The sequence below is a fragment of the Glycine max genome, chromosome 9, assembly GCF_000004515.6.
Source record: "Glycine max cultivar Williams 82 chromosome 9, Glycine_max_v4.0, whole genome shotgun sequence".
Classification (NCBI taxonomy): domain Eukaryota; kingdom Viridiplantae; phylum Streptophyta; class Magnoliopsida; order Fabales; family Fabaceae; genus Glycine; species Glycine max.
In genome coordinates, this window is record NC_038245.2 from 7,247,275 (window position 1) to 7,274,166 (window position 26,892).

At 33.1% G+C, this 26,892-nt stretch overlaps 3 protein-coding genes across 3 annotated transcripts; 2 read left to right on the top strand and 1 right to left on the bottom strand.

The window, feature by feature from the left end:
* Positions 1-63: 63 nt before the first annotated feature.
* On the top strand, positions 64-1,859 carry LOC100799839 (cyclin-dependent kinase B2-2). The gene is made up of 7 exons (XM_003533742.4): positions 64-508; positions 615-676; positions 788-899; positions 985-1,078; positions 1,167-1,236; positions 1,328-1,466; positions 1,551-1,859. The coding sequence occupies exons 1-7, from the start codon at positions 125-127 to the stop codon at positions 1,641-1,643; spliced, it is 954 nt and encodes a 317-aa protein (XP_003533790.1). The 5' UTR covers positions 64-124; the 3' UTR covers positions 1,644-1,859.
* A 12,023-nt stretch (positions 1,860-13,882) lies between these two features.
* On the bottom strand, positions 13,883-16,486 carry LOC100800374 (chlorophyll a-b binding protein, chloroplastic-like). The gene is made up of 5 exons (NM_001289287.2): positions 16,265-16,486; positions 16,004-16,171; positions 15,377-15,414; positions 14,664-15,178; positions 13,883-14,185 (listed from the first exon to the last, which is right to left on the bottom strand). Exons 1-5 carry the CDS (start codon positions 16,309-16,311, stop codon positions 14,171-14,173), a joined length of 783 nt encoding a protein of 260 aa, NP_001276216.2. The 5' UTR covers positions 16,312-16,486; the 3' UTR covers positions 13,883-14,170.
* Positions 16,487-20,527: 4,041 nt separating this feature from the next.
* On the top strand, positions 20,528-26,303 carry LOC100800910 (probable polygalacturonase). Its single transcript, XM_003533744.5, has 5 exons — positions 20,528-21,235; positions 22,709-22,829; positions 23,645-23,893; positions 24,545-24,698; positions 25,573-26,303. Exons 1-5 carry the CDS (start codon positions 20,801-20,803, stop codon positions 26,096-26,098), a joined length of 1,485 nt encoding a protein of 494 aa, XP_003533792.1. The 5' UTR covers positions 20,528-20,800; the 3' UTR covers positions 26,099-26,303.
* Positions 26,304-26,892: the final 589 nt, after the last annotated feature.

Sequence of the window (26,892 nt, forward strand, 5' to 3'; positions counted from 1 at the left end):
ATAAGATTATACCTGAATTTATTGTATATTATATATATATATATATATCCCCAATTGGCCGTTAAAGGGGTAGTAGTAGGGGGAGCGGGATTTGAAATTCAAAAAAACAAGGAAGCCGTTGGAGATGGAGATGGAGAAGACGGGCGCAGGAGTAGCAGTGTTGTCGGCGAAGGAGGCATTCGAGAAGCTTGAGAAGGTCGGAGAAGGGACATACGGGAAGGTGTACAGGGCACGAGAGAAGGCCACCGGAAAGATCGTTGCTCTCAAGAAGACTCGCCTCCACGAGGACCAAGAAGGCGTCCCTCCCACCACTCTCCGCGAGGTTTCCATCTTGCGAATGCTCTCTCGCGATCCCCATGTCGTTAGGTTAATGGATGTGAAGCAAGGCCAGAACAAGGAAGGGAAGACAGTGCTCTACTTGGTGTTTGAGTACATGGACACCGATCTCAAGAAATTCATTCGCTCTTTCCGCCAAACCGGACAAAGCATTCCACCCCAAACTATCAAAGTAATACTAGTATATTTATGATTTCTCACAACTCTATCTATTCTATATACATTCAATTCTTGTGAATTTGTTCAATATTCATTCATTTTTGTGAATTTGGTTGCAGAGCTTGATGTATCAGCTTTGCAAGGGGATTGCTTTCTGCCACGGTCATGGGATCTTGCACAGGTAGTACTTAACCCTTAACCCTTGTTCCCTTTCATTTCCCTCACTCATGTATGTAACTATGTATGTATGTACATATTATGAAATAATTTGAATTTTTATTTATTTATTAAGGGACTTGAAGCCTCACAATCTGTTGATGGACCGGAAAACAATGATGCTTAAAATTGCTGATCTTGGACTCGCTCGGGCATTTACTGTGCCAATTAAGAAATATACACACGAGGTAGATAAAAAAGAAAAGAAAAGTGAGATATATAGCACCCTTTTGTTTTCCTCTGCCTTCGTTAATAATGCCTTTGTATTTTCAGATATTAACCCTGTGGTATAGAGCTCCTGAAGTCCTCTTGGGTGCTACCCATTACTCAATGGCAGTGGACATATGGTCCGTTGGCTGCATATTTGGTAAGGATAAACATCTTGTTTAACCAATCGCTATTTCATGTTTGTTACATGTGTTTAATAATGAATGTCATTTGTGTCTCAATTGCAGCCGAACTTGTCACCAAACAAGCTCTCTTTGCTGGTGATTCCGAGCTGCAACAACTCCTGCATATATTCAGGTATATGTGTGTGTATGTATTGTGTGTGTGTGTGTGTCACTTGTTTAGTTTGCTTTTGTTTATAATTGTACTACCCTGATTGTTTATGCAGGCTATTAGGTACTCCAAATGAAGAGGTGTGGCCAGGGGTGAGTAAACTAAAGGACTGGCATGAATACCCCCAATGGAACCCTAAAAGTCTGTCAACGGCTGTTCCAGGTTTGGATGAGCTTGGACTTGATTTGCTATCCGTAAGTTGCTGCTCTTTAACTAACTCTTTCTAGTAGTGGTTCCTGTTGATTTTTTGTTTCATTATATTTTTCTCTTCTTTTCAGCAAATGTTGGAATATGAGCCTTCCAAGAGGATTTCTGCAAAGAAAGCAATGGAACATGCTTACTTCAATGACCTGGACAAGGGGCATCTTTAGAAAGACAAATTATTGATCTATGCTTCTCTTGAGCGTGTATCGTTTTAAGACAATAGACTTTTGCTGTTTAACTTTTCATATTTGTGGAATCATGGAGTGATTGATTGCCCTTGGGATTTATGGTCACTTCTGTCTTTTCTAGTCATTCTAATGAGTAATGAAAATATCAAGGTGTTTTCATGCTATTAATGAAATCCATTCCTTTTTTCTTGTGAACTCCCTTGTCTGGAAATTGCCACTATTATTCTCATTGAAATAGAGTTGTATGGTCATTTAAAATAAGAAATTCAAAATTGACTATGAACACTTAAAAGAGGGAGGAGAAACAGAACCAAAGTGTTGTAGACAGTTTGCTTTTTTTATTTGGTTTATCAGTAGTCTGTTATATGACTCCTGTTAGCCATTCAAAACATGGATCAGTTATTGCAACTAGTTATTTTTTATCAATTAGTATTTTTTAAGCAAACAATAGTTTTTTGGAATTCAAATGTTGCATTGTCTTAAAATTCTTATGACATTGTTCTATTTCAACAAGTTTCAATCGTTCACTCACATGAGACAAATAGCACTTACAAAATCTACTTTAAGCAAACAATAGTTTTTTGGAATTCAATAGTTTTTTGTATGACTTTTTTTTTACTTGTTTTCACTTTTTATTTTATTATATCAATTCAATTTTATGTTTGAAAAAGAAAATGTTCAAATTCTCCTTGTGAAGATCCGATTTGTGCTCAGAGAGTCAAGTACATGCTTCTGTAGTGAACATTCTCTACACAAATATCTGGTCTCTTGGAAGTACTAGTACCACTTCTTTCATTCAATAGCACTTTTAATATGTTCTAAACATATCCAGAAACTAAATTTGAAATTAGGACTAGTAAAAAAATGTTCTTTTCAGTTTTCAATATAAAAATAAATAAATAAAGATCATTTCAAAGTTTTTGTTTTTTAATCCCTTTCTATACATGTTTTGAAAGTTCTGATTTCTAAAGTATCTATCCTTTGAAGAGAACCGATAGTTGGATAAGTACATACCTAGGGAATGCCAGCATGACATGGAAAAAGCATACAATTCCTCATCTGGTGGTTCAAACTCTGGTTGAGAGTCCCAGGGGGTAAAAAATGCTGCATCGCATGCTTGTTGGTGCTGCTCCTGAGCAGCGGAAAGAGATACTTGGGTAGCATATTTACATGCTAGTTCTGAAACTAAAGACATAATATGTTATTGTGGTTAATCTAATTATCGAAATGTAAAGATGTTCAAAATAGATTTTTTCTGTCAACAAATTTTTTTTCATACGTACAATCAAGAAATTGAACCCTATTAACAAATTTAAAAAATCCAACCATCTACCAACTTTTTTAGAATGTCATTAATTTAAATATTAGTGTATAAAACAGCTTAAAATTTTCTGAACTTTTTAAGATAAAAAAGTGACATCTTTTATTTGATAAAAAATCCCCACAGATAAAAAAAAAAAAAAAAACTCAAGAGATGGTGTTTATTAAATAAAGTCTTTCCTAACGTAATTATTCCATTATTTAAATTCTTGAAGTTATAGGTATAGTTTGCTTGAATGTGCAGGGATGGTTGTAGAATATTTTTTCCTTCGAAATTAATCAAAGCTCAACATACACTAATCTCATTGTGGTAACTAATTTTGGGAGAGGAAATAAATAAATTGAATAAAAAAAATTAGACTAATTAATTTATACTACAATTTCTTTAGATTGTTAATTAAAAAATTATTATTGGTATGACTTAAGTTAATTATTATCAAGGAATTTATCATATATAATTACTGAGTAAAATTAGTTTACATGGATAGTAAACATTCTATTTTTTCTATATTAAAATAAATATAATTATTATAAATCACATGGACATTTTTCTTTTACAATTCCAATGGGATCACATCTTTCTTTTTTTAAATTTCAAAAATTTCCAATTGTATCATGTGGACTTACATAATGAGTGTGCTTTTCTAAATTTAAAAAAATAACTTTAAAATAAATGTTTTTATATAAGTATTTTCTTAAAAAGACAGATAAGATTTATTTTTAAAATAAGTGAAAAATGATTTTTTTTAAAGCAAAAACAAGTACACTAAAAAAATTATTTATTTTATTAAAATAAACACTTATTTCAATAAATAAATTTAAACAAATTGATTAATATTTTATTAAATTACTACAGTCCATGAATCCATTTTTGGACACTAGGCAAGGAATCCACGGGAGACAAAAGCTTAAACCAAATATTTACAACAAGCAATAGGAGAACAATTATTCACACTACCTAATTTTAAAATTCTAAGGAAAGGACCAAAATAACCCGTGTGCAGTTTCCTTCACTTGCTTCCTCTTCCTCTTCAGTCTTCCCCTCCTTCCTTTGCCTGGTTTCCCTCAACGACGCACACGACGGGGATGACGGTGCTTTCCCTCCACAAGTCTGTTCTTCAACACCTCTTCCTCAGTGGTGTCGTCACAAAAAAAGAATCCTCCTTCCCTTCGTGTTGCGCCGTACCAACGTCGTTGTTGGAGAGGATCTTGTCGACATCTAAGGTGTGGTGGTGGTCCAGGAGGGTCTCGCACTCTTAGAGGACCTTCTGGGCAGAGATCAAATCCAACACCATCTCGCTTAACCAGATTGGCGTTGCGTCACACCAACCACATCGCCCCACCATATCTGTGTTGAGCCACCGTGCCTTCAAGATCCGAGCAACACCGCACACCCCTTGCCCCGTTGAGACTACGCACCCGATATGTTTCTCATTGTTAGATTTTGTTGTTGAATCTGTGTTACTATTAATGGGTTGGGGATGTTGTGTCAGGGTGGTTGGTGATGTTGGGCTAACAATGGAAATACGATTATGTTGTCGAACAATGTGCAACTCGTATTTTTGTTGCACAAATGAGATGAAAAAATAATAAAAATACGATTGCATTATATAATGTATAATGAAATCATATTCTCATTGTTTTATTTTTTTTTCATCCACACTTAACAATGGAATCACGAATTTGTTATTTAAATACAAGTGAACAAAAATAACAGAAATATGATTCTATTGAAAACTTATACAACATAATCATGTTTTCATTGTCCTTTGTTTTTTCATTCCATATTGGCAACAAAAATAATATTTCATTATGTTTTTGTCATAAAAGTACATTTTTTGGGATATTGTTAAAGAACACGTGAATCATATTAATAGCAATTTGGACAGTGCTAATAGCAACTCCCTGCAATAATGATTGTATAGAAACCAAAATTTTGCGACTTCCTTATCAGTACTCTACAGACTTTGGGAACAACTCGTCTACACATTTTTTGGCGTGGCATGTTCCACCTCTGGTTGTAATATAGCAAGGCATCATGAGTAGGCGTCATAGTGGCTTGAAGTAAGTTTAATATATCATCCAGTGTTCTACCAATGGTACTTAATAACTCAATCGGGCCAACACACGTGCATTGATCATTACACATTAACATTGTGTTAACATCATCATTTTTCAATTGCATAGATTGAAAGCCAAATTAGTTACCTACATCTGCAAATGATTGCTGGTAGTAAATTTCATCCAAATATTGATCGTCGATTAGTTGAAGAGTATTGTGCATTCTGCTTTTTAGCGTTTCAAAACCACAATCATTAGGTACTCAAATGGGTATCAGAGTGGAACTTTGGAAATAAACACCAGATTTGTTGTGAATAATTGATTCATTCGGAAAAATAAAAGCTAATCTAGAGTTGACAATGGTCTGACTGCTTGTTTCTCCAAAAAATGTCATAGTTTCTTGTAAAATTTGGTTTCTAAAGTTAGATTGGGTGAGAATGTGTGATTTTTGAGAGTGTTGTTGTGGTATATATAGATGTTGTTCACTGAGACTACTTGTGTTATTTTTTTTTAATAGACACGTGTCACTTCCTATGTGTTGTCAGGTACAACAATGTTGTGTCGTGCTTTAATTTTGCATCAGACATGCATTATTACTATCAAAACCAAAACAATTGAGTAGTCATTTAGATGTCAGTACGTACGTGTAATATTCATTTTTTTTTAAAACATACACATGCAATTTACAGTGTGTTGTCAACTTTGAGAACGATTTATGATGCTTCAATGTTACATAAAACATACATTCGTAATTTGTTATGGACGAATTAATTTGTTCCTGAAATCAACATTAACGGCTAGTTAACGATAAACAGATGACAAAAATTTGTATCGCATAATTAAAAATGTGTCCGTAAGTAAGGCACCAAAATTATAAATCAGTTTGTCCAGACGCCTGTGATACGTCAACTACGTCAGGGGTCATCCTTTCCAGACGCCTACGATACGTCAACATAGGCAGTGCCTTGCCAGAGGTCCATCGATATGCACGCGGTCTCCTCTCGTCATAATCCTCGGTAGCTAGGGCGGAACCAACGGACGAGAAATGCTCGTAGATCCAAAACTAAATATATTTTGCAAACATATTCATTAAAATATGTGACAACATATAATAATCAATGCCAATGAAAAAAAATTCGTAACATTTGAACTAACATGTAATATAGTGATATATCCTGCAAGCTACCTAGTTGTGGTCTTTGATGCCTCATTTAAATTATCATACATGTGCACAAGTACAACAACACCCCAAGCGTAAGTCTCACTATGCGTCAAGTCACGCAGTGCATCCAAGAATACCATGTGCACGTGTGTGACACTCTTGTTAGCAAAGAATGTGCTTCCAAGCAGATGCAACAAATACGCTCGCACTGCTACAATCCAGTGACATGCGTTGATTTTCGTCGGATACATGTCTCGCAGCAATGATAGTCGAACATAAGAGCCATGATATTGAATCGTCTCCGCTCTCGCCTCTGCAGTGCTGACCTCGAGTAATTCTACCAACATGTCGACAACATTGTCGATATGAAGTTGCTAGAAGCTGTGGAACGCCCTTATGATAGGCAAATGTAGCAACGATGCCACGTCATCCAAGGTGATAGTCACCTCTCTGATGGGCAAATAGAAACTACTAGTTTCCTTATGTCAGTGTTCTACAAAAGCAGACATTAGTCCTCGATCACTCATATCTAGGGAACATGCGATCAAAGGACTTAGTCCGCTGGCAGCCACAAGGCCTTCAATCTCTGGAGTAGGCCTCTCGAACTTAGTCATCTTCCTTCCATGGGAAGATAGCTTTAACTTAGAACATTCCTGCAAACAATAATATCGATAATGTAAAAAAATAATTAAGTTGTAAACTACGTGTTTTTTAATAATTACATACCTCTCCATTCCAAACTATAAGAGCAATAAGATTTTCAAAATCTCTCAGAACTGACGTGTCATGGGATCCGCCTGGAAAACCCTCAACATAAATAACAACTTCTTTAATAGGTGCTTTTTACTGCTCTTTGTTCAATTCCTCCACGGCCGTAGGAGGATCCTCAACAACACGCTCCTGTTGTCGCTGCCTACGGGCAGCTGCAGTAGGCCTTCGCCGCTGGGGGGCATCATCGTCCTTTGCCACTGCAATAGTCCAAATAGAGGAGCTAATATTAACGACATTGATTTTAACACTCTTTCTCTATTTGTTTGTGTCATATAGAAATGATATTGTGTTACATAAAGAAATGGTCAATCTTGAGCTAGCAAGGTTGGGTAAACCCCTAGTTAACTCAAAAGGAATCCTTGGAATTGACAAAATAATTGCAAATGTAGTAGAATCATTGACATGCAAAGAGCAAGAAGACATCATTGGAATTTGGGGCATGGGTGGTATCAATAAGACTACCTTATATAAGAAACTACTTAAACCATATTGGATCAATTTTATTCATGCATTCATGATTTCATTGAAAACATTGTCGATGTTAAACCTGATGGTAATTGTGGATATCGTGCAATTGTTGCCTTATTATGTATGGGTGAAGATTCATGATCTTTGGTTCGTAATCATTTACTTAAAAAACTTACAAAATGGTCTGATTAGTATATGAACCTGCTTGGTGGCATAGACAAATTTGAGGAATTAAAGTGGTCACTACTTGTTGATGGATTATCCATGGTATATAAGTTATTTGTTAGATTTTGATGGATTAATTTTCTGTAAATAAATCTAATTAAAATTGTTATGTGCAGGTTACCATGAATATAACTGGCATGGGTTATGTGATTACATCAAGGTATAACGTCATCCTTGTTTCTCTTTCTCTCTAACAAAGCATGACATTTTTTCTCTTAGAAGTCAACCACCGAGAGATTGTTTTGTACATCGCGTTATGTGTATTGGTCATATGTATGACAATCATTTTGTTCAAGTAAAATCATGCTCATCGTGTTTGTGTATTTTTTATTATAAAATGTGTTGTGATCATTTGAATATGTATGTGCTTATGTAACAAGTATTTTTAAGAGATAATTGTCTCTTACCGCTAGCAAATTTGTTATGGTCAACATTGTCATTATCATGCAAAGCAGTGGTCTATACCTTATATTAGTAGAATGCAACAGTATACCAATTTAATAATGTTGACAACACACTTTGTTGTTTTAGAGAAGATCAAACATTTAGTTATTTTTAAGGAAATGTTTCAAACTTACATACTTGTGAAATAATTATGGGGTTGTCGTGTATTGTGGTAATTAACGTGCATTTCAATGGACATTCATATAATTATTTCTTTTACGTATTCATCAACTGTGCAAATATTCATATTAGAAAATAAGGCAAGACATAAAAGGAAGAAATAATTTTGGGGTTTAAAGTTTACGAGGTTTAGGGTTTACTTATTGTATGGTTAAAGGTTTAGGGCTTAGTTTGTTAGTTGTAAGGTGTTTAAAGTTTAGGTCTTAAGGCTTAGGGTTTAGGGTTTATGGTTCACCTAGTGTAAGTGTTAGCGCTGATTTATTTTACACTTAGGTTTTATGGGTTAGGGCTTACTGAATATAGGGTTTAGGGTTGGCTTAGTTAAGAGTTAGTTGTTAGGGTTTATACCTTAGTTAGTTTAGGATTTAGGGTTTACGATTAATGGTCTAGGGTTTAGGGTGCTGGGTTTATGGATTATGGTGTAAAGTTTATGGATTAGGGATTAGGGTGTAGGCTTTACTTATTTCAAGGTTTAGGGCTGAGTTAGTTTATGGATTAGGGTTTCGGGTGTAGGGTTTACTTATTTTAGGGTTTAGGGCTTATTTAGTTTATGGTTTATGTTTTAGGAGATTAGGGTTTATGAAAGCTATTTAATTGAGGATTGAGTGTTTAAGGCTTACTCATTTTAGGAATTAGGGTTTAGTTAGCTCAAGGTTTAAGGCTTACACAATTTAAGGTTTATGTTTTATGGATTGAGGGTTTAGGGTTTAGTCATTTTACGAATTTGGATTGAACATATTCTAGTTAGGCAAATAACTTAATATTCAAATACTACATAATCGCAAATTAAAATCTTAGTCATAACATACTTGTTTGTCAAATAATAACAAATATTGATCCTTGTTGAGTCATAATGCATACATCGGTCCTATACCACTTAATCAATCCCGAGTATCTTTATGTGTACGGTGTATCCCGCCTTCGTCTCGGTTGAACATAAATATTATGTTGCTCAGTGTTTAGCCGATTGGCAAGTGCATCAATTCGCACAAGTAGTATATTAAAACGGTAAGACCGAGTATCGTATCCACAGGAAATTTATTTCACTCAGAACTATACATCCAGTGAGCAAACATTTGTATAAACCGAAAACAAGTAAATATCAAATTGGGTTTTTTTTCTAAAATCTATCTAGCTATAAACTAAATATCTAAGGTTTGAGAAGTAAAAACAGTTAAGTAAAAAGCATTGGGTCATTCTACTGAATTTTCCTTGATGTTGCTATGTATTTTTCTCTATTTAATGCTATCCTAGTATTCTTATGCTGAGAAATTACCCAAACCAAGATCCCTCTAGTGAATGGGCCTAATTGTCTTTAAACCTCGTCCTTGATCCCTCAACAAACTCAGCCTAAAAAAGTCGCATTAAGTCTACAACATAATATGGACTAGATCGCTGCACTCCATTCCTAGACATACAGTTTTCTAGCTTGCTCTATCAAGTTCTAAGGCTTTAAAGTACTTTCCAATGCTAAAAATCCTAACTATACATACAAATGGGTGATCAAGCCACAAGCATGTAAAAATAAGCATAGATAGAAGCAATGAACACATAAAAACAAAATTAAATAAATAGTGAAAGAATGTTACATCAAGGGTTCAGCAGAACTTCCCAAACAAGAGGTTTAGCCTTCCATTACAAGTAATGAGCTTTCAATACAAAGAAGAATAAAGTTTGAGTGAAGGAAAATGGCTAAAAAGGGTTGCGCATGTCTCCTTCAACCTCTAGAATCCTAATCTCACTCCTCTAACCTAAACTCTCTTGGTGGCTCCATTTCTATCGCTTTAGCTCTTCCCTTGGCTCTGTTTTTTGACTCCCTTCTTTAGTTTCACCAACTTCAGTGTCTTAAAGGCTACTTGGACATTTCAGCTTCTGAAGGCTCGCTTAGCGAGATTGGCTCACTAAGCGACAGTAAGTGAATTTTGGCTTAGCAAGCTGGGCGCGCTGAGTGCGAGAAGAGACAAACGACTCGCTGGGGGAGCTTGCGGCGCGCTGGGTGATCACATATTTTGACTGATCCTCTTCTAAGATTTCCTAGCACGCTAAGCGAGCTGCTTGCCTCGGTTAGCGGATGTCACTCGCTAAGCCATATGTCTCCCTTAGTGAGACATTAGTTGCTTGAACATTATCTCCTTTTAGCTTGAAATTGAAGTGATTTCAACATTAATTCACAAAATGGGAGTATCTACTATATAAAATCAAACTAAACATGAAAATATATACAATTCCTACAAAAAGAACCATAAATTGGAGGAAAGATGCTAATTTTATGTAACTATTAAATACAAAAGTTAGACGTAAATAACGACTAACACTCAGGGGTACCCCTGGCCAATCTCAGGCAATGCTTAGTCAAAGTGTATGCTTTAATTCCAACAACAATCATCCTCGTGTTGATCATGTGTTCCAGAATTCCTGCTATCAATTGACAAGCATCCTACGATATTGACAACAAGGTAAAAAGTATTTATTGAAAGCATGACGCAAAAAATGACTAACAATGAATTGAAATTATATTATACCACTGCATGTCGAGGCATATCTATATCAGTAGGTGCAGGTGGTTCTAGTATAGTTGTTGCGTTGATGAGTTGTTGAAGAGGATCAGGTACAATAAATGTATCATCATGCACCATGGGTGGATGTCTAGGAGGATCCCTAGGTTATGTCAGACTCATGAAGGGGTAAGGTATCCTATAGAATCACTTCATGTAGTTTGTTGCACACTGCCCTGGAGCAATACAAATTTGTCCAACCAGTGGAAGGTATTATGAAAACTGAAATCATTTATCATTAGTCTCCTCAATAGATAAGGATGGAGCAGCAACATGTGGAGGAATGGTCTGCACATAACTAAATTGTTGCACTACCCTTTCTGGTCGGTGTATGACAATACATGAACCCCATCTGATATGTCTGGAAAATAATGAGATGAGCTCAAATTCTCTAAATGAACGGTGGTCATCATAAGAAATCCAACAATTAGCATCTGATGTCAATCTATCCAAGCACTTATGATATGTCAACATTGGTAATGCCTTCCCAGACTTCCATCGACAAGCACATGGTTTCCTTTCATGATAATCCTCATCAACAACAACATAAGCAATAGTAGGGAAATGCTCGTAGATCCAACATTGCACATATTTAATGAAACAAAAAAAATCTAATCAATAGTAAATATAAACTATAAAATTAATAATTGAAGTTAAGAGAAATTATAATTACCTATAATAGTGTGATATATCCTGCAAGTTGCCTGGCTAAATTCTTTGATGCATCATTCGAATTGTCATACATATGAACCAGTGCAGCCACTCCCCATGAATAGCTTCCAGATTGGCTAAGGTCACGAAATGCATCCAAGAATACCACATGCACGTGTGTGACACTCTTGTTAACAAACAGTGTGCAACCTACTAGATGCAATAAATATGCTCGAGCTACTACGGTCCATTGTCCTACGTCACATTTCCTACGATAAATATATCGCAGTCAGGCTAGGCGAACATATGTCCCTTTGGTTTGAAATGTCTCATCTTTTGCTTCTTGTGTACTAACTTCAAGCAACTCAACTATCAAGTCCACGACTTGGTTTACATCATGAGCATCGAAGGTATGGAAGGCGCTTGTAATGGACAGATGTAACAATGATGCCACATCATTGAGGGTGATAGTGACATCTCCTATCAGAAGATGGAAACTACTAGTTTCCTTTTGCCACCTCTCCGCAAAAGCAGATATAAGTCCCCTGCCACTAATGTCCAATGAACATGTAATCAAGAGAATTTAATCATGTAGCAACCACTATGCCTTCAATCTCTGGTGTAGGTCTTCCAAATTTCTCTACCTTTCTCCCATGAGAGGCCAACTTTAAGTTAGTACATTCCTAAAAAAAATTAAAATTAATTAGTTCAAGTTAAATAATAAATAGTAATTCAAATTTTATATAATTCAACAATTAACTACCTGTCCTTTCCAAACTTTGATTGCCACATGATGAACATAATCTGTCAACGCTGAAGTATCTTTGGGCCCACCTGAAAAACCCTGTGTATCAGCACGTACATCAATAGTAACTGGCTCCTGAGGCTACTCATGAACCTCATCAGCGGGATGATCCACATGCTTAACATCCTTAACAACAGCTGCAACTACCCGTTGTCTTTGTGCAGATGTTGTCGGCCTTCAACACTAAGGGGCTTCTTCCGCATCACCACTAACTTGTCCCCCTAAGATTCTTCCTAAAATTTTGCCTAAAGCCAACGCAATACTCTGATTCTAACCATAATCTACGAATTTAAACAATTATAACAATTAATGTCTTTGTTCAAATAATAGTTGAGTTTCATAAACTAACTAACAAATTGACTAATAAATGTTCTAAAACTCTATTGTATTATACAATGTAGTATATTTTAACAAAGATAATAACAACATTTATATTAAAATTAGATCATTAATGTAACAAACTAAAATATATCATGAAAATCAAATTGCAATTTAATTTAAAATAATTTATAAATTATCATTTAATAATTCATAAATACATATTTAATTATTTTTCAATAATTATTTTAATACTTTTATATATTCATAAATCAATATAGAAATTCTTTTTTAAAATTTTTATACTTCACATGACCAATTCTAATAAACTCAAATAAATCATCAAAATCTAATGACCAGCAATAGTATTTTTCTTAAAAAGGAATGGATATAAACAAACTTGCTCAAGGTTGTAGTTTTATTATAATGAAAAAAGTGTATGAATTAATTTTAATAGAATGAAAAACTAATTAGCTTAAACTTTTTTGTTTTTGTTTTCTAGTGTATATTGTCACGTACCCAATAAATAAGAAACAAAAAAGTAATCTTTAAAATATTGTCATGCATTAAAACAAGAACACCTTCCAATTATTTTAAAAAAAATCACTTTCAATCAATACATATTAACAAGTACCAACAACCTATTTAAAGGGTATTCCTTATACTATATCTATGTGAAGTAACCCCAATAAATTGTTCCTAAAACTAAAAACTAAAACAAACTCAAACAAAACATAAAATCTAAGATGCATATTCTGTGTTAAAAAATCTGAAATCCATGTGAAATGCTTTGTTAGTTTTTTTTAAAAAAAATTATTTTAGTTGAAGTCAGATATCTAACCTTTTTTCATTTCAAATCAGTTTTGTTTTGTTATAACTTGAAACCATTAAAGTAAATTAAAGAAGAAATCAACAGGTATAGTTGAGTTTAGATAGTTTGTTGTTTTGGGTTTCTTTTTGTAGCTTTCTCCTGTATCAAAAAAAAAAAAAAATTGAAGAAGAAATTTGAGAGTTAACACTTAAACATAGCTTGCACTCTCTCGCTCGCAGCTATCCAAAAAGGAACATGTATTTGCACTGTTTGTGAACCTCAGAGTGAATTGGGGTTTAAATTGTTCTAAGAGTTTGGATCAAATCGATCTTACATTTGAACTTATCGTGAACCTCAATAAGCGAATGAGCTTGGCTAGCTAGTTAATGCAGCCTTTAACTTCATTACTTGAGGTTTGACTTATCCAAAGAAAATGTTTCGAACCATACACGAAATTTCCCTTCTTGTAATTTAATAGAAAAAAGAGTAAATTACAATGATGCTTTTAAGGTTTACCTTAATTACACCCGACACCTCAATACCTCAATGATCCAAAGCAATTGCAATTTGATTTTGTTTAAAAGAATCAAAACCTTGTGTCAATTGTAAAGCTTGGATTAGGAAGCCAAGTACATGTTTAAAGTAAATAACGGATATTGCTGGTGCAGCATAAAGCTACTATGTTCATTCCTGACGCATATCTTCAGTCTTCTTTTCTTCAAACTGTACATTGCCCTAACGCGTGAAAGCCTGCATTTTCAAGGGAAGCAAATTTTAACAATTTGTCACTACCATCCTCATAACATATCCTTCACAACTGTTTAAAATCTATGAGAATAGTGGGAGAGTAAATTAAAGGGAAAAAAACTTAAACACAATTCTTTTGGTATTCTATAATAATCTATGTTAATCTTTAATTCAAATCTTATTACAGATATGTTTAGATAAACTTTTCTACAAGTATTTATAATAAGAGAAAATTAGAAAATAAAAATAAGTTTCTTTCATAAGTTAAATACAATTCTCATTTAGCTTATTTTAAATCATGAATAGATCATTTTAGTCTATAAGAAAAGTTTATTTCATTTAGATGTCGTATTTTCTTCTCCAAAAAATATTTATAAACAAATTTATCTACACAAGTAGTACTTTTCAATTCTAAGCATTTAAATTCTGTTAACAAATTAATCAAGGTGACAATAGAATAAATGAAGGAACAAAACATTACCGAGAAAATGTTGCAGTGACCAGGATCAGCAAGGTGTGCCATCAAATTTTCAATGGGTCCTTCCCCTGTATAAATAGCTTGGAACCAGAACCCAACAAAAGCCAACATTGCAAGTCTTCCATTCTTGATCTCCTTGGTCCTCAAAACCATCACTGGCTCAGGCGAACCTCTTCCCCACATCATTGGGTCAAACCAAAGCCCACCAGGGTACCCAACATCGGGCTTTGGGTTCGTGACGTGTGGCACTTTGGGCTCAATGTCAACACTCCCTGGGTTAACAATGTCGGCCCATCTTCGACCCTCCACCCAGCCCATCAGGCCCATTTGCACGACGAATAAGGTTGTGGGGTCCACAAAATACTCTCGTGTGCCAGCATCGTACCAAGAGAAGTTCTCGATGTAGCCGATTCTTTCGAGCAATTCGGGGACCAGAATTCCGAACACTGCCAGCATTGCCCATCTTGAATGCATTAGTTCTGCCTGAGCGAACCACTTTAACAACTCTGGATCAGACCCTGATTCAAACAAAACAACCACATGGGTTCTTAGTGAACCACAACTAGCCTAAAACTTCCTGCATTCCCTTACATTTTGGAATTAGACATATGTAATGGAGTGCAGAAAGTAAATTTTGGAGGTGCAGGAAGTAACAGTCCCATGACTATGTATTCTGGACCATTTTGAAGTACATGGTAAAAGCAACACTTGTTTACCTAATCCAAGAGGGTCGAATCCGAAATCACCAGGAAGACTGCAATAGGCAGAAAATTGAAACAATTAAGCCAAAGTGTTTGATAATAGCTAGGCTCTGTCATTTGGCTGTAAACAATTAAACACCATTCCTATGCTCAATTTTTTGTTTTCTTAAACCATTTTCTATTTATAAAGTTTAATTTTTATACATGTGAGGGCAGTTACACTATTAATTAACTAGAAGACACTCTTGTTTTTTTTAAGGAGTAATGACAATAACAAGGTTTGATATTAAGAACTCGTGTAAATTAGAAATCATTTTAGTATCTGGATATGACTTGTAAATAATTATCACAAAAAAAGTTAATTATCTTCAATTAGATTGAAATTTATAATCATATTATTAAAAACCTTTACATTTAGTGTATTCTTTTAAACCATAAGTATCATTTTTTTTTTTATCGGAGAGAATCATGTGAGTCAGATAGAAGTATTATAGAGAGTTGAGCTATCTCATTCAGTGTATTGTAATTGAATTCAAACCTTAGACATACAAATTAAAAGTATAATTTGTGTTACGAAATTAACAGAAAACTAGCTGAAAATTGAAGATATTTTTTGTGACTAATTTAACTTGTGAAGCATACCTGCCATCAAGCCACTCAGGAGGTGAGCTACCAGGGAACCACAATGGTCTATCTGGAGGAAGTGGTTCACAGACAGCTGAGACTCCTTTTGTAGCATTTGCAATTGTTCTTCTGGTCAGGCTCAAGCATGTGGGTGTTCTTTCTGGGAAACCCTTTTGACGAATTTCTCTGCATCAAAAAAGAAAGCACACATACTCAAGAGAGTTTAAGAAGCAACATAAATGAACAAAATAGTGAGTGGTTGGGCCAAAAGGGTAAGACCTGTTTGGAAGACTTGACAATGCGGTGGAGGAAAGTGCTAAAGCCATGAATTCAGATTAGTGAAAGGCGTGGCAGAATGTGTTAGTTGGAATGGAACAATATATTCAGATGATGGATAAGCTCAAGTTGTGATATTCTGCTTGGAACGAAAAATATGAAATGAGAGCCAATGGTACATCAAATGATCCACACGTGGCCTGGATATGGAAGGTTCAGAGGCTCAGAGCTAAGATGGATAATCAGAAAAATAGTAGTAGTACTATATTATTATCCGTGCAACTGGAAAAATTAAATTAAAAATATTTAAAATATAAAATATGTTAACTTTTTTAAAATTTAATAAAAAAAAAGTATAATATTATGAAGAAAAAAATTGACTTCTATTTTGTTAAGAACTCGGTAGAGATTGTATAAAAAAAACCCTCAAAACTAATATAGATTTGGGTTGGAAAGCAACGTGAATCCCATAGCTGCACTAGTACTATATATTTTTTTGGTTATTATTTCATTATCATACAAATTTCTTCTACACCTGATTGAAATAAAAATATTAAATTATCTTTCAATTAAAACTCATATACATCCATCCCTTCACACACCATTCATATCTCCTTTCCTTTCCTAATGCGTCGCGACACCATTAACGTCTCCTTCCCTTCCGTGTTGTTATGTCGCCAGTATGTCCCTTCCCCTCTGTTTATCTTCACCATTTATCTTCTATCCTATCTTGCCTCCCCATCGTGAGTAACTCATACGGATTGATAATTTATATGGTACACGGAAGGAAGAGTTTTGCGAACAAAAAAACGCTAGTAAATGATGTAAGAAGAAAACAAGGAAGGAAGAAGCGAAGAAGAAGTGAAAAGGATAAACTTAAAATTCTTAAAAATATATTGAGTGCAGAATAAATGTGAATGATCCACAAAGAATATTCCTATATTTTTTGGGTAACATATTCTATAATTGCTGGAGGATATGTTTTATGATCCTTTGCCAAAAAAATAATCAAAGCACTAGAAGGAAAAAAAAAACGAACTTATTTATAAACTAAAATTAATTTATACCTAAATTAAAAATCATTTTTGAAAATTTATGAAAAATATTTTATAATTTAACTTATGAAAAAAATTATTTTAATTTTTTACTTTTTATTGTTTTCTTCTTGAAATACTTTTGAAAAAAATTATCCAAACAAGCCTTTGATAAATGAATTCATTAGGTGCATGTGATCAAATATACTGAATTTTTTTAAGAATTGTATGTTAAAAAATATTGACATTAATTGGTTTTTTAAGATAATGTAAATGTTGTTGATTATTGATATATGATATAAGAGTTTCAAAACTAGAATATGATCACATTTAATTAAACTCTCCGGCACAATCAAAATTAGTTAAATTGAGTTAGATTTGTACAATTTTATTGATAAATTCAAATCGAATCCACCTGATTATAAACAAATTTGAATATTTTAAAATTGTTTTTTATTTTGTACATTTAAAATGTGTAACTATCCTCTTTAATTTTACTCCAGGGCAAAGTCACGACTGCATCAATTTGAAATGATAAAGTACAATTAAAATTACTAATGAAAATAATAATAATAAATTTAGAATCTATTATTTATATTTTTATATTTTATTATAGTATCATTTATTATTTTTTAATTTAAAATTATAAATATATTTTATGTTATAAATTATACTCTCCTGAAAAATAATTGACAAACTCCTTAAAAGAATTATATCTTAAAAAATGTGTTACTTGTAAAAAAAAAATATAGTGTATCTAATGTTGATTGGTCTCGATCACATGACGCAAATAAATTGCTCTCTAAGAAAACCATGTTACTTTGTCACTTTCACCGTTACTATTTCAATACGTTAGAAATGCCGTCGACAGTATAACATCGAATTTTTCATGGTACATAAAGTAGTAAACACTTATATATTCTATATGAAACTATTTGCTTATGTAAAAAAATAATAATGATAAGGAACTAATAGATATGTACATAAGTTATCAAAATAATTTCCACAAAAGGCACCAACAAATATATTGTTAACAAGTGTCTTATATATAAAACATGTTGCCAGAGATCTCTTTATATAAATTTTTTATATTCATCGCGTATCAACATATTTATATTAAGTAGTGGTTCCAACGATTACATCACGTAAAACTCGCATTTGACTTTAAAAATAAAACGAATGATATTTCTTATGAACAAGACGTTCATGAATTTGGTGAGCTAACGTTCAGGATAGTAATGTGTTCGGATCAACTTCTCCAATATCCTCCACCTAGAAAGTGGAGAAGATAAACTGTTTAAAAATAAAAGAACAATGTAATTTGTTTTCTTAATTAATTTATATGAGCAAATAACTCGAATCTTTTGAATAAAATACCTACATCTTTATTAATACATTTTCTTTCTGACTTCTTACATCTGCATGGTCTTCCAACCATCATTTAAGGGTCTAATTTATTTTTTATTATATTATATTTTATCATTTAAAGTATATCATTTTTTATGAATAAAATTTCATGCAGTTACTTCAATTCACACTTCATAAATTTTGCCAATCATCACATAAAATGCAAAGTTAATAATAACTATTTTTTTTAGTGAAAGTTGATAATAATTAGGAAAATGAACTTTTTACTTTGAAGAAACCAAATCTGTTAAAAAGAAAATATTAAAACTCAATAGAAACAATTTTTGCATGAAAGAAAATAAATAATTCATTTTAAAGAACAATAAATGAATAGATCAACTAACACAAAAAATTATTTTAGTTTAACCATACAATTATAAGTAGGGGTGGATAAACGGGTCAGTCCGTCCCACGTAAGGTCCGTCCGCGTAAGCCCGCATTGGTAGTGGATCGGTTCAATCCGTCTCGCTTCTTACACGGACCACATAAATTGGTCCGCCCCCGCCCCGCATATCCTGCGGGTCAAACGGGCCGATCCACGGGCTTAGTTTTAAAAGAATTTTAATTTTAATAAAAATATAATGCAATCAAGTTAAGTTTAATACAAATGTAAATAAAATCTCAATAATTAGACAATTACATCAATAAAATAAATAATGTTTTAACAAAAGAAAATTCAAGCAATAAATTTAGAATATGAAATTTAAACATCTCCAACAACAAATGATTTCATATTTGAAGTAGTTTGAGGCTTCTCCATCTTCATCTTCTTTTCATAAAACTCGAAATAATAATAAATATTAAAATAAAATCGTTAAGTGATTAAAAGACAATAATTATTACATATTATTTACCCTGCATATCAAATACTATTAACCAATTTTTAGTATATATTGTCAACAAGAAGCCTAGTTCGAAAAAATGTTTTTATAATAAAAATATGATATGAGCTATTTTTAGCCCACACATGAGGAGAAAAATGTTTTTAGCCTGCTACAACTACTAAATATGATATGAGCTCTTTTTTATAATAAAAATATATTGAAATATCATTAAAAATATTTATTTAACAATTACTTTTGGCTTAAATAATAAGAATTAATATTTTTATTATTTATGACTTTCAGATTTGAAAATGATAGATTAAAAGAGAAAAAGATCGAGAAAATATCAAAAAAAGAAGATTTTTAGCAGATTATCACTTATCTTTTTTACCTTAATATTTTATTTTTGTTATCTTTTATTTTTCTTATCTTATCCTTTTTTATCTTTATCATTTTTTAATTTAAATATTTTATTTTTATCTTTATATATACATCTTATCTAATATATTTCTTTATCTGTTATTTTTTAAAAAAAAGTTTTAAGTAAAAAAGAGAAAATCAAACCTAATATAATTAGGTCAGGATGACACAAATTAAACCTAATTCGTGCTGCTGATAACCCGCGGATCCCACTGGCGTTTATCCACCCCTAATTATAAGAAACATTAACAAAATTACTCAGGCCAGTTGTAGTCTCGCTTTAAAATTCAACAATGGTTAACTCAATTTTTTACATATTTAGAGTTACAAGTTTAATTTCACGTGTGAAAGAGAAGAAGGAAAAGGTAATTGTTTTGATTCTTCCCACTAATAAAATATTAATAATTAACCATTAATATTTGTTGATAAAAAAATTCTATATATAAATCATATTAGATTAGATTAACAACAATAGAATGCACATCTTATACATACTCATATTTTCTGATAAAGATTAATGATTATTTCGTATTCCAAATTCTCAACCACCATATATAGTCGATATCTTGGTTGCAAATTGCAATTGTTCTATCATTATCTTAGGAAACACATCTTTCAGTTCTCGTTTCCTTTCAACCTCACACACCGTGCAGTGCTTGCCTTTGAATACACTCCATCATCAATCATCACCCAATTCTGACTACTACTACTACCATCACTTCTCTCACTGTTCTTCCCTCCAAAACCAAGCCACGTAAACAAATAAAAACAACCTCGTCACGTTCTTATTCATAATCATAGGACGACCGTTTTCGAAGCAACCCACGTAACGTAACCAGTTTCGCGCACGAACGATGGTGGAGAGCACAGAACAAGGAGGGAGAGGGATACTCGGGTTGTTCCAGTTCCAGTTACTCCACCCCAAAACGACACCCTTCGCGTCTCACAAGACGCTCTTAGCGTTCCTGTGGGTGGCCACGCTGGCCTCGGTGTTGTTGTGGCAGAGAACTACGATCAGCGGGTTTCTGGTGCAGGGCGGCGTGCCGGTGAGGGCGCCGCCGAAGCTAAGGCCGGTGGTTTTCTGTTTGACGGAGTTCGGCGGTGTCGGCGACGGCGTTACGCTCAACACGGAGGCGTTTGAGAGAGGTGTTGGTGCGATCTCGAAGTTGGGAGATAAGGGTGGGGGTCAACTTAATGTGCCACCTGGGCGGTGGCTCACTGCGCCGTTTAATCTCACCAGTCATATGACGCTCTTTCTTGCCAGAGATTCTGTCATACTTGCAGTTCAGGTGCTTTTTCTTTCTTTCAAATCTCAATTCAATAGTAATGCTAATTGGTAATAATAACATTAATACCAATGATAACAACACTAAAAGGGACTTGTATTAGTTAAAGATTGTGACTTTTTTTTTTGTATTAGAAGAGAAAGTTAAAATTGTGATTGTTCCAGAAAAACAACGCATCTAATTTATTTATTTTTACATCATGTGTGATTTCATGTGCATTAGATAGTTTTCTTAAACATGTTGCTGTCAATATTTGATTTCTGATCGTGTGTGTTAAAAAAAATTGTTCGAAGAGATTAAATTTACTTATTCCATGATGTCTTTGAGTCAAATAGGCCTATTCAACTCAAGGCTACACATTGGATCTGTTACATGGACATGGGAATATGTAGATCTTTGAAGCAAATCCAAACACCTTGAGTATTTCGTTCATAGGTCAAATTGAAAATGTTTGTCAAAATTTAATTAGAGGTTGTATGTTGGTATTATTTTTAATTAAAATTAGATTTATCGTAATAACTAATATCAAGTTTATTGTTAGCGGTGGTCTCTTCTCTTATACTCATGTTTATCGTGAAGCTAGTCAATTGATGTAGCTATTTCTTCCCCTTGTAGAATTTAATAAATAGTTTCTTGGGGGCTTTAGACCCATCTCTGCACACACAACAAATATTAAGATTAAATATCAAAAAATTATTTGTTCGAGTTGAAGTGAATTTCAGTATCACAAATATTTTAATTTTTATTAGAATGATAACCAGGTGTTAATTAGGGAATTAAAGACATTTTTTTTATAGAAAATATAATGTTAATATTTTAAATTATACCAACTATATTTTTTAATAAAAATATTTATCAATTTAGTGACCAGTATCTTTGTTCATAAGAGCTTTTTTATAATAAATTTAATTTGTATATATTGTTCTACTATACTGGGCCTATGATGAAGATAGGAATAATTATCAACGCAAATATTTTTATATTTTTAACTAATTAAAAATAACTATGTGTGTGACTTTTAAATAATTGACATAAAAGAGAATAATTTTGTCTTATATATTATTGAGATGATAATGTACAACTTTATATCTATAAAATAAAATTATGAAATTTTAAGTAAATTATTATAAAAAATTATTATTAGTGTATGAATTTTAAGTAAATTATTATAAAAATTATGAAATTTATCATATAAAATAATTTATAAATAAATAAATTTATAAAAAAAACTTTTATACCGTCAGTATATTTTTTTCTCAAACTTTAAATCTTGCATTTTTACATTGTGAGGTATTTTAACAAAATTCTCTTATAATTACTTTTTTTAATTTCCTTAATCAGGCAGTTTGATAACCAAATGTCGGTCCCACTATTCCACTCGAACTCTATCTATTTTGCTTTACATGTCTCTTTCCTCACTCTTGATTAAAACATTTTACTTACTTTATGTTTGTTATCCTGTGTGATGATTAACAGGATGAAAAGTATTGGCCATTGATGCCCGCATTGCCTTCATATGGGTATGGAAGGGAGCATCCTGGTCCTCGATATAGCAGTTTAATTCATGGTCAAAATCTTAGAGATGTTGTCATAACAGGTCAGGATAAAAAAAGGCATCGTCCTCTATCTAGAACAACTGTTTTTACTTAAAAATTTAGATCATTTCTTCTTTTAAGTATTTATATATAAGAGAAGAAATAAAATAAATTGAGTTTTATTCCTATAAATTAAAATTAACTTATTCATTTACACCTTCTTATTTTCTTCTCTTATAAATGTCAATATGGAAAAATTGATCCAAACAAATTTTAGCATCCAAATATAATCTAATTATTATATGTTGAGGAAAAGAAGGAACATCATCTTATTGTCTCTTGATCCCTTGATTTAAAGTCTCAAAGAAAATAATATTGTCCGACTTTAGCCAATGCAAAACAGTACTACTATTTCTATTTGATAACTTTTGTATTTGGGCAGTAGTTTATCAATGCAAACCATGTGGCACCTCCAAGGGCGGCTTATCCTGTTAAATTTATTTGTTAGGTTAAATTTTCAAGTTTAAGTATCAAGATGAACCAATATTGTTTTGATATCAGATGAGAAACCAGTTTATTTGGTGTTTCTAACCCCTTCCTATTATTTTTAGTTGAATAAAAGGGAAGGGTCTAAGATAACATAAATCTTTGTTTACTATCATCAATCATCATGAATCTGATTGTTCAATCAATCATCCCAAATGCCATATAATAGTTTATTTTGAAGTTTACTTGTTTCACATTAGATGAACTACATAAAGTAGCAAAGAGAAATCACAAGCAGGGTGAACTAATTAGGAACAGACATGCCACAGTACTGATCTCTTTTACTTTTCTTTGTGCAATACTTACTCTCTATGTTTTCTCTTGTTGACAGGCCATAATGGTACCATAAATGGACAGGGACAAACATGGTGGACAAAGTATCGCCAGAAGCTTCTGAACCACACAAGGGGGCCACTTGTTCAGATATTGTGGTCTAGTAACATTGTGATCTCAAATATTACTCTGCGTGACTCTCCTTTTTGGACACTTCATCCATATGACTGCAAAAATGTTACAGTTAAAAATGTTACTATATTGGCTCCTGTTTCTCATGCTCCAAATACTGATGGCATAGATCCTGGCAAGTATCTTTTACAAAATGCCATAATACATTTCGTATCTTAGAGCCTGTTTAGATAAGCCTATTTCTAAATTATTCTAGAAGAAAATAAGAAGAAAAAAATGAAATGAGTTTTTTCATTAAAAATCATCTTTCAGAGAAATTATATGAGTTTGTACAAATTATCTTGTGCATAAGTTAATTTTATCTTATGGAGAAGTTTATTTCATTTTTTTTTCTTTTTAATTTCTTCTCCTAGAAATGTTTCTGGAGAAGTTTATCCAAACTGACTAATATATGATGTGTTGGTTATTTCTATCTACCCTGCTTTAGCCTTTAAGTTACTAATGTTGATGGGAGAAGCATATTCATCTTGATGGCTTCCAAATAAACAAACTTAAAAGAGGTTTCATGATCTTGCTCATTATCTTTTTATCTGTTAATACCTCATCTGGCAAATGTTCAAGTTTGCATGACAAATTGTTATCTGGAATGCTCTCTGGATAAAATCAGAGAGAATCCCTGCTTGATTACTTTTTACTAAAATGTTCGGTATTGTTTGCTGCCAATCTCACCTAGTGGAATAGAAATTTTATTGTTATTGTTGTTGTTCTGTATAGTTTATTGTATGAGGAATTTTAACAAGTCTTAAAGTCTCTATTATATGAACAGATTCTTGTGAGGATATGTTGATAGAGGACTGTTACATAAGTGTGGGGGATGATGCAATTGCAATAAAAAGTGGCTGGGATCAATATGGAATAACTTATGGAAGGCCTTCCAAGAATATAGTAATTCGAAACCTTGTTGTTCGCTCTAATGTCAGGTGAAGGGAATTCCTAACTCAAGCCTCTTGTACTTATTGCATGCTTGTCAGCATCTTACTTATCATGTTTGCTCCCGGCTGCAGCCATATATTGCTGTTTCTCTATGTGTATTTTAGAAAATTTAACTATTTATTATGAAACATATCATGTATTATGGCATTGGATTTTGCTGAATCTTCATACTGTTTTGAATCACGGAAACACAAGCACTGTTTTGTCCATCGCCATAAATTCTCTAATCTATGCCTTTCTATATACCAGAACATCCACGTATCCCATACCCTAGTTGACCATAAGTTTTGAGATTTGGTAAGTCTACAATACAAGTAAATTCACCGGCATGAAACCCATTTTGATATTTAGTATGGATTGAAATTGTCTCCAGAGCCTGTCTTTTCCTTTTTCAATCTTTTTGTTGTAGATGAGACAAGATTAATAGCCAGCATATGCTAAATGCCTTGATGTGGTCCATAGGCTTAAGGTTCTGTGTATATAAATTTCTTTATCTTCTAGGAAAAGATAAGGAGGTAAAATGAATTAAATTTCTCCATAAACTGAAGTGCATAAATTAATTGTATCTTATGCAAGAAGTTTAATTCATTTTACCTACTTATTTTCTTTCCTTACAAGTTTTTGTGGAGAAGTTTGTTCAAACAAGTCATGAAAGGCTTTAGTTTAGTTGAATGGTGGTGGTTTCTCCAACTGATGGCTCATATATAGTAGGATACTATTTCCAATTAAATGTTGTTTGGCAATATCAATCCTAGTTAACAATTGCATATTCGTTACTCATTAGTACTAACTTCCCATGTGCTGAGGTCTTCACATTTTAATAATTTAACTTAGGACTTTTCTTTGTGTGAAATGCAACAGTGCTGGCATCTCAATAGGCAGTGAGATGTCTGGTGGGGTATCCAACGTCCTGGTGGAGAACATTCTTGTATGGGAATCAAGGCGTGCCATGAGAATCAAGACTGCACCAGGAAGAGGTGGATATGTGCGTCAAATAACTTACAAAAATCTAATGTTCAAAAACGTTCGCGTTGGAATTGTGATCAAGACAGATTACAATGAACACCCTGGTACTGGATATGATCCTAGAGCACTTCCAATACTCAGAGACATAAGCTTCATCAACATTCGCGGTCAAGGAGTTCGTGTGCCTGTTCGAATTCAAGGTAGTGAACAGATTCCAGTTAGAAATGTGACTTTCCAGGATATGAAGATTGGCATAACTTACAAGAAGAAGCATATCTTCCAGTGTGCCTTTGTCCAAGGTCAGGCAATAGGGACCATCTTTCCTTCTCCCTGTGACAGCTTTGATCGGTACAATGAGCAAGGACAGCTTGTTAAGCATGCTGCTTCTCAGAATGTAACAGATATAGATTATGAAATTTGAGGTGGTGTCATGTTGTCCAAACTTGATGTTTGCACGCGCGTGTATGTGCGTGCGTGTGGGTATATATAAGTGGCATGTTTAATGCAAGCATTATAGGAAATAATCTTGGTGATAGATGATCAAGATTGTTACCTTTCTTAGGGTTATGAGTTGTATATAGGAAAAATTTTCTGATGCTTATATAAATTTTCCAGGATTACAAAAATGCGTAAGCAAGCTCATTTCATTTTATAGGATTTATTGCTAGTGTATTAAGTGGTTATTATTTTTCTGTGAAAGGAAGATAATCCTGTACGTGATACTAGTCTAAGAGAATGGAACTATTTTGTTTTATTATCCGAAGTTACTTAGAGGCCAATCCAGATTTCTTTAAATAATAACCAGAAAACTTTTTGAAAATAGCTTAAAGATGGAAGCCTAGTCACTGCTACACAATTAGTGGACGAAAACCCGTGTTAGATTTAAGTGTATTTATGTATCATAGGCTCTTGGTACCTATATTAGTACAATATTGTTTATGAAAAAGTTTACTAATTCATATAGTAATTTCATTATGCTTGACGAATGACTGAATAAGTTGTTCTATGAATATAAGCCGTCAATACCTTGGACCCCGTGTTAAACTAGCTAGTACGTCTATCAAAAAAGTTTAACTTAATTAGTTAAACAAAATAAGTGACTGAGGTATTATAAATTCTTTAATACATGTCTTTGATTTCTACGGAAAATTAAAAAAAAAAAATAACTTGTACTCCTTCTAGATTTGATTGTATTATTGCAAACATTTAAATTCT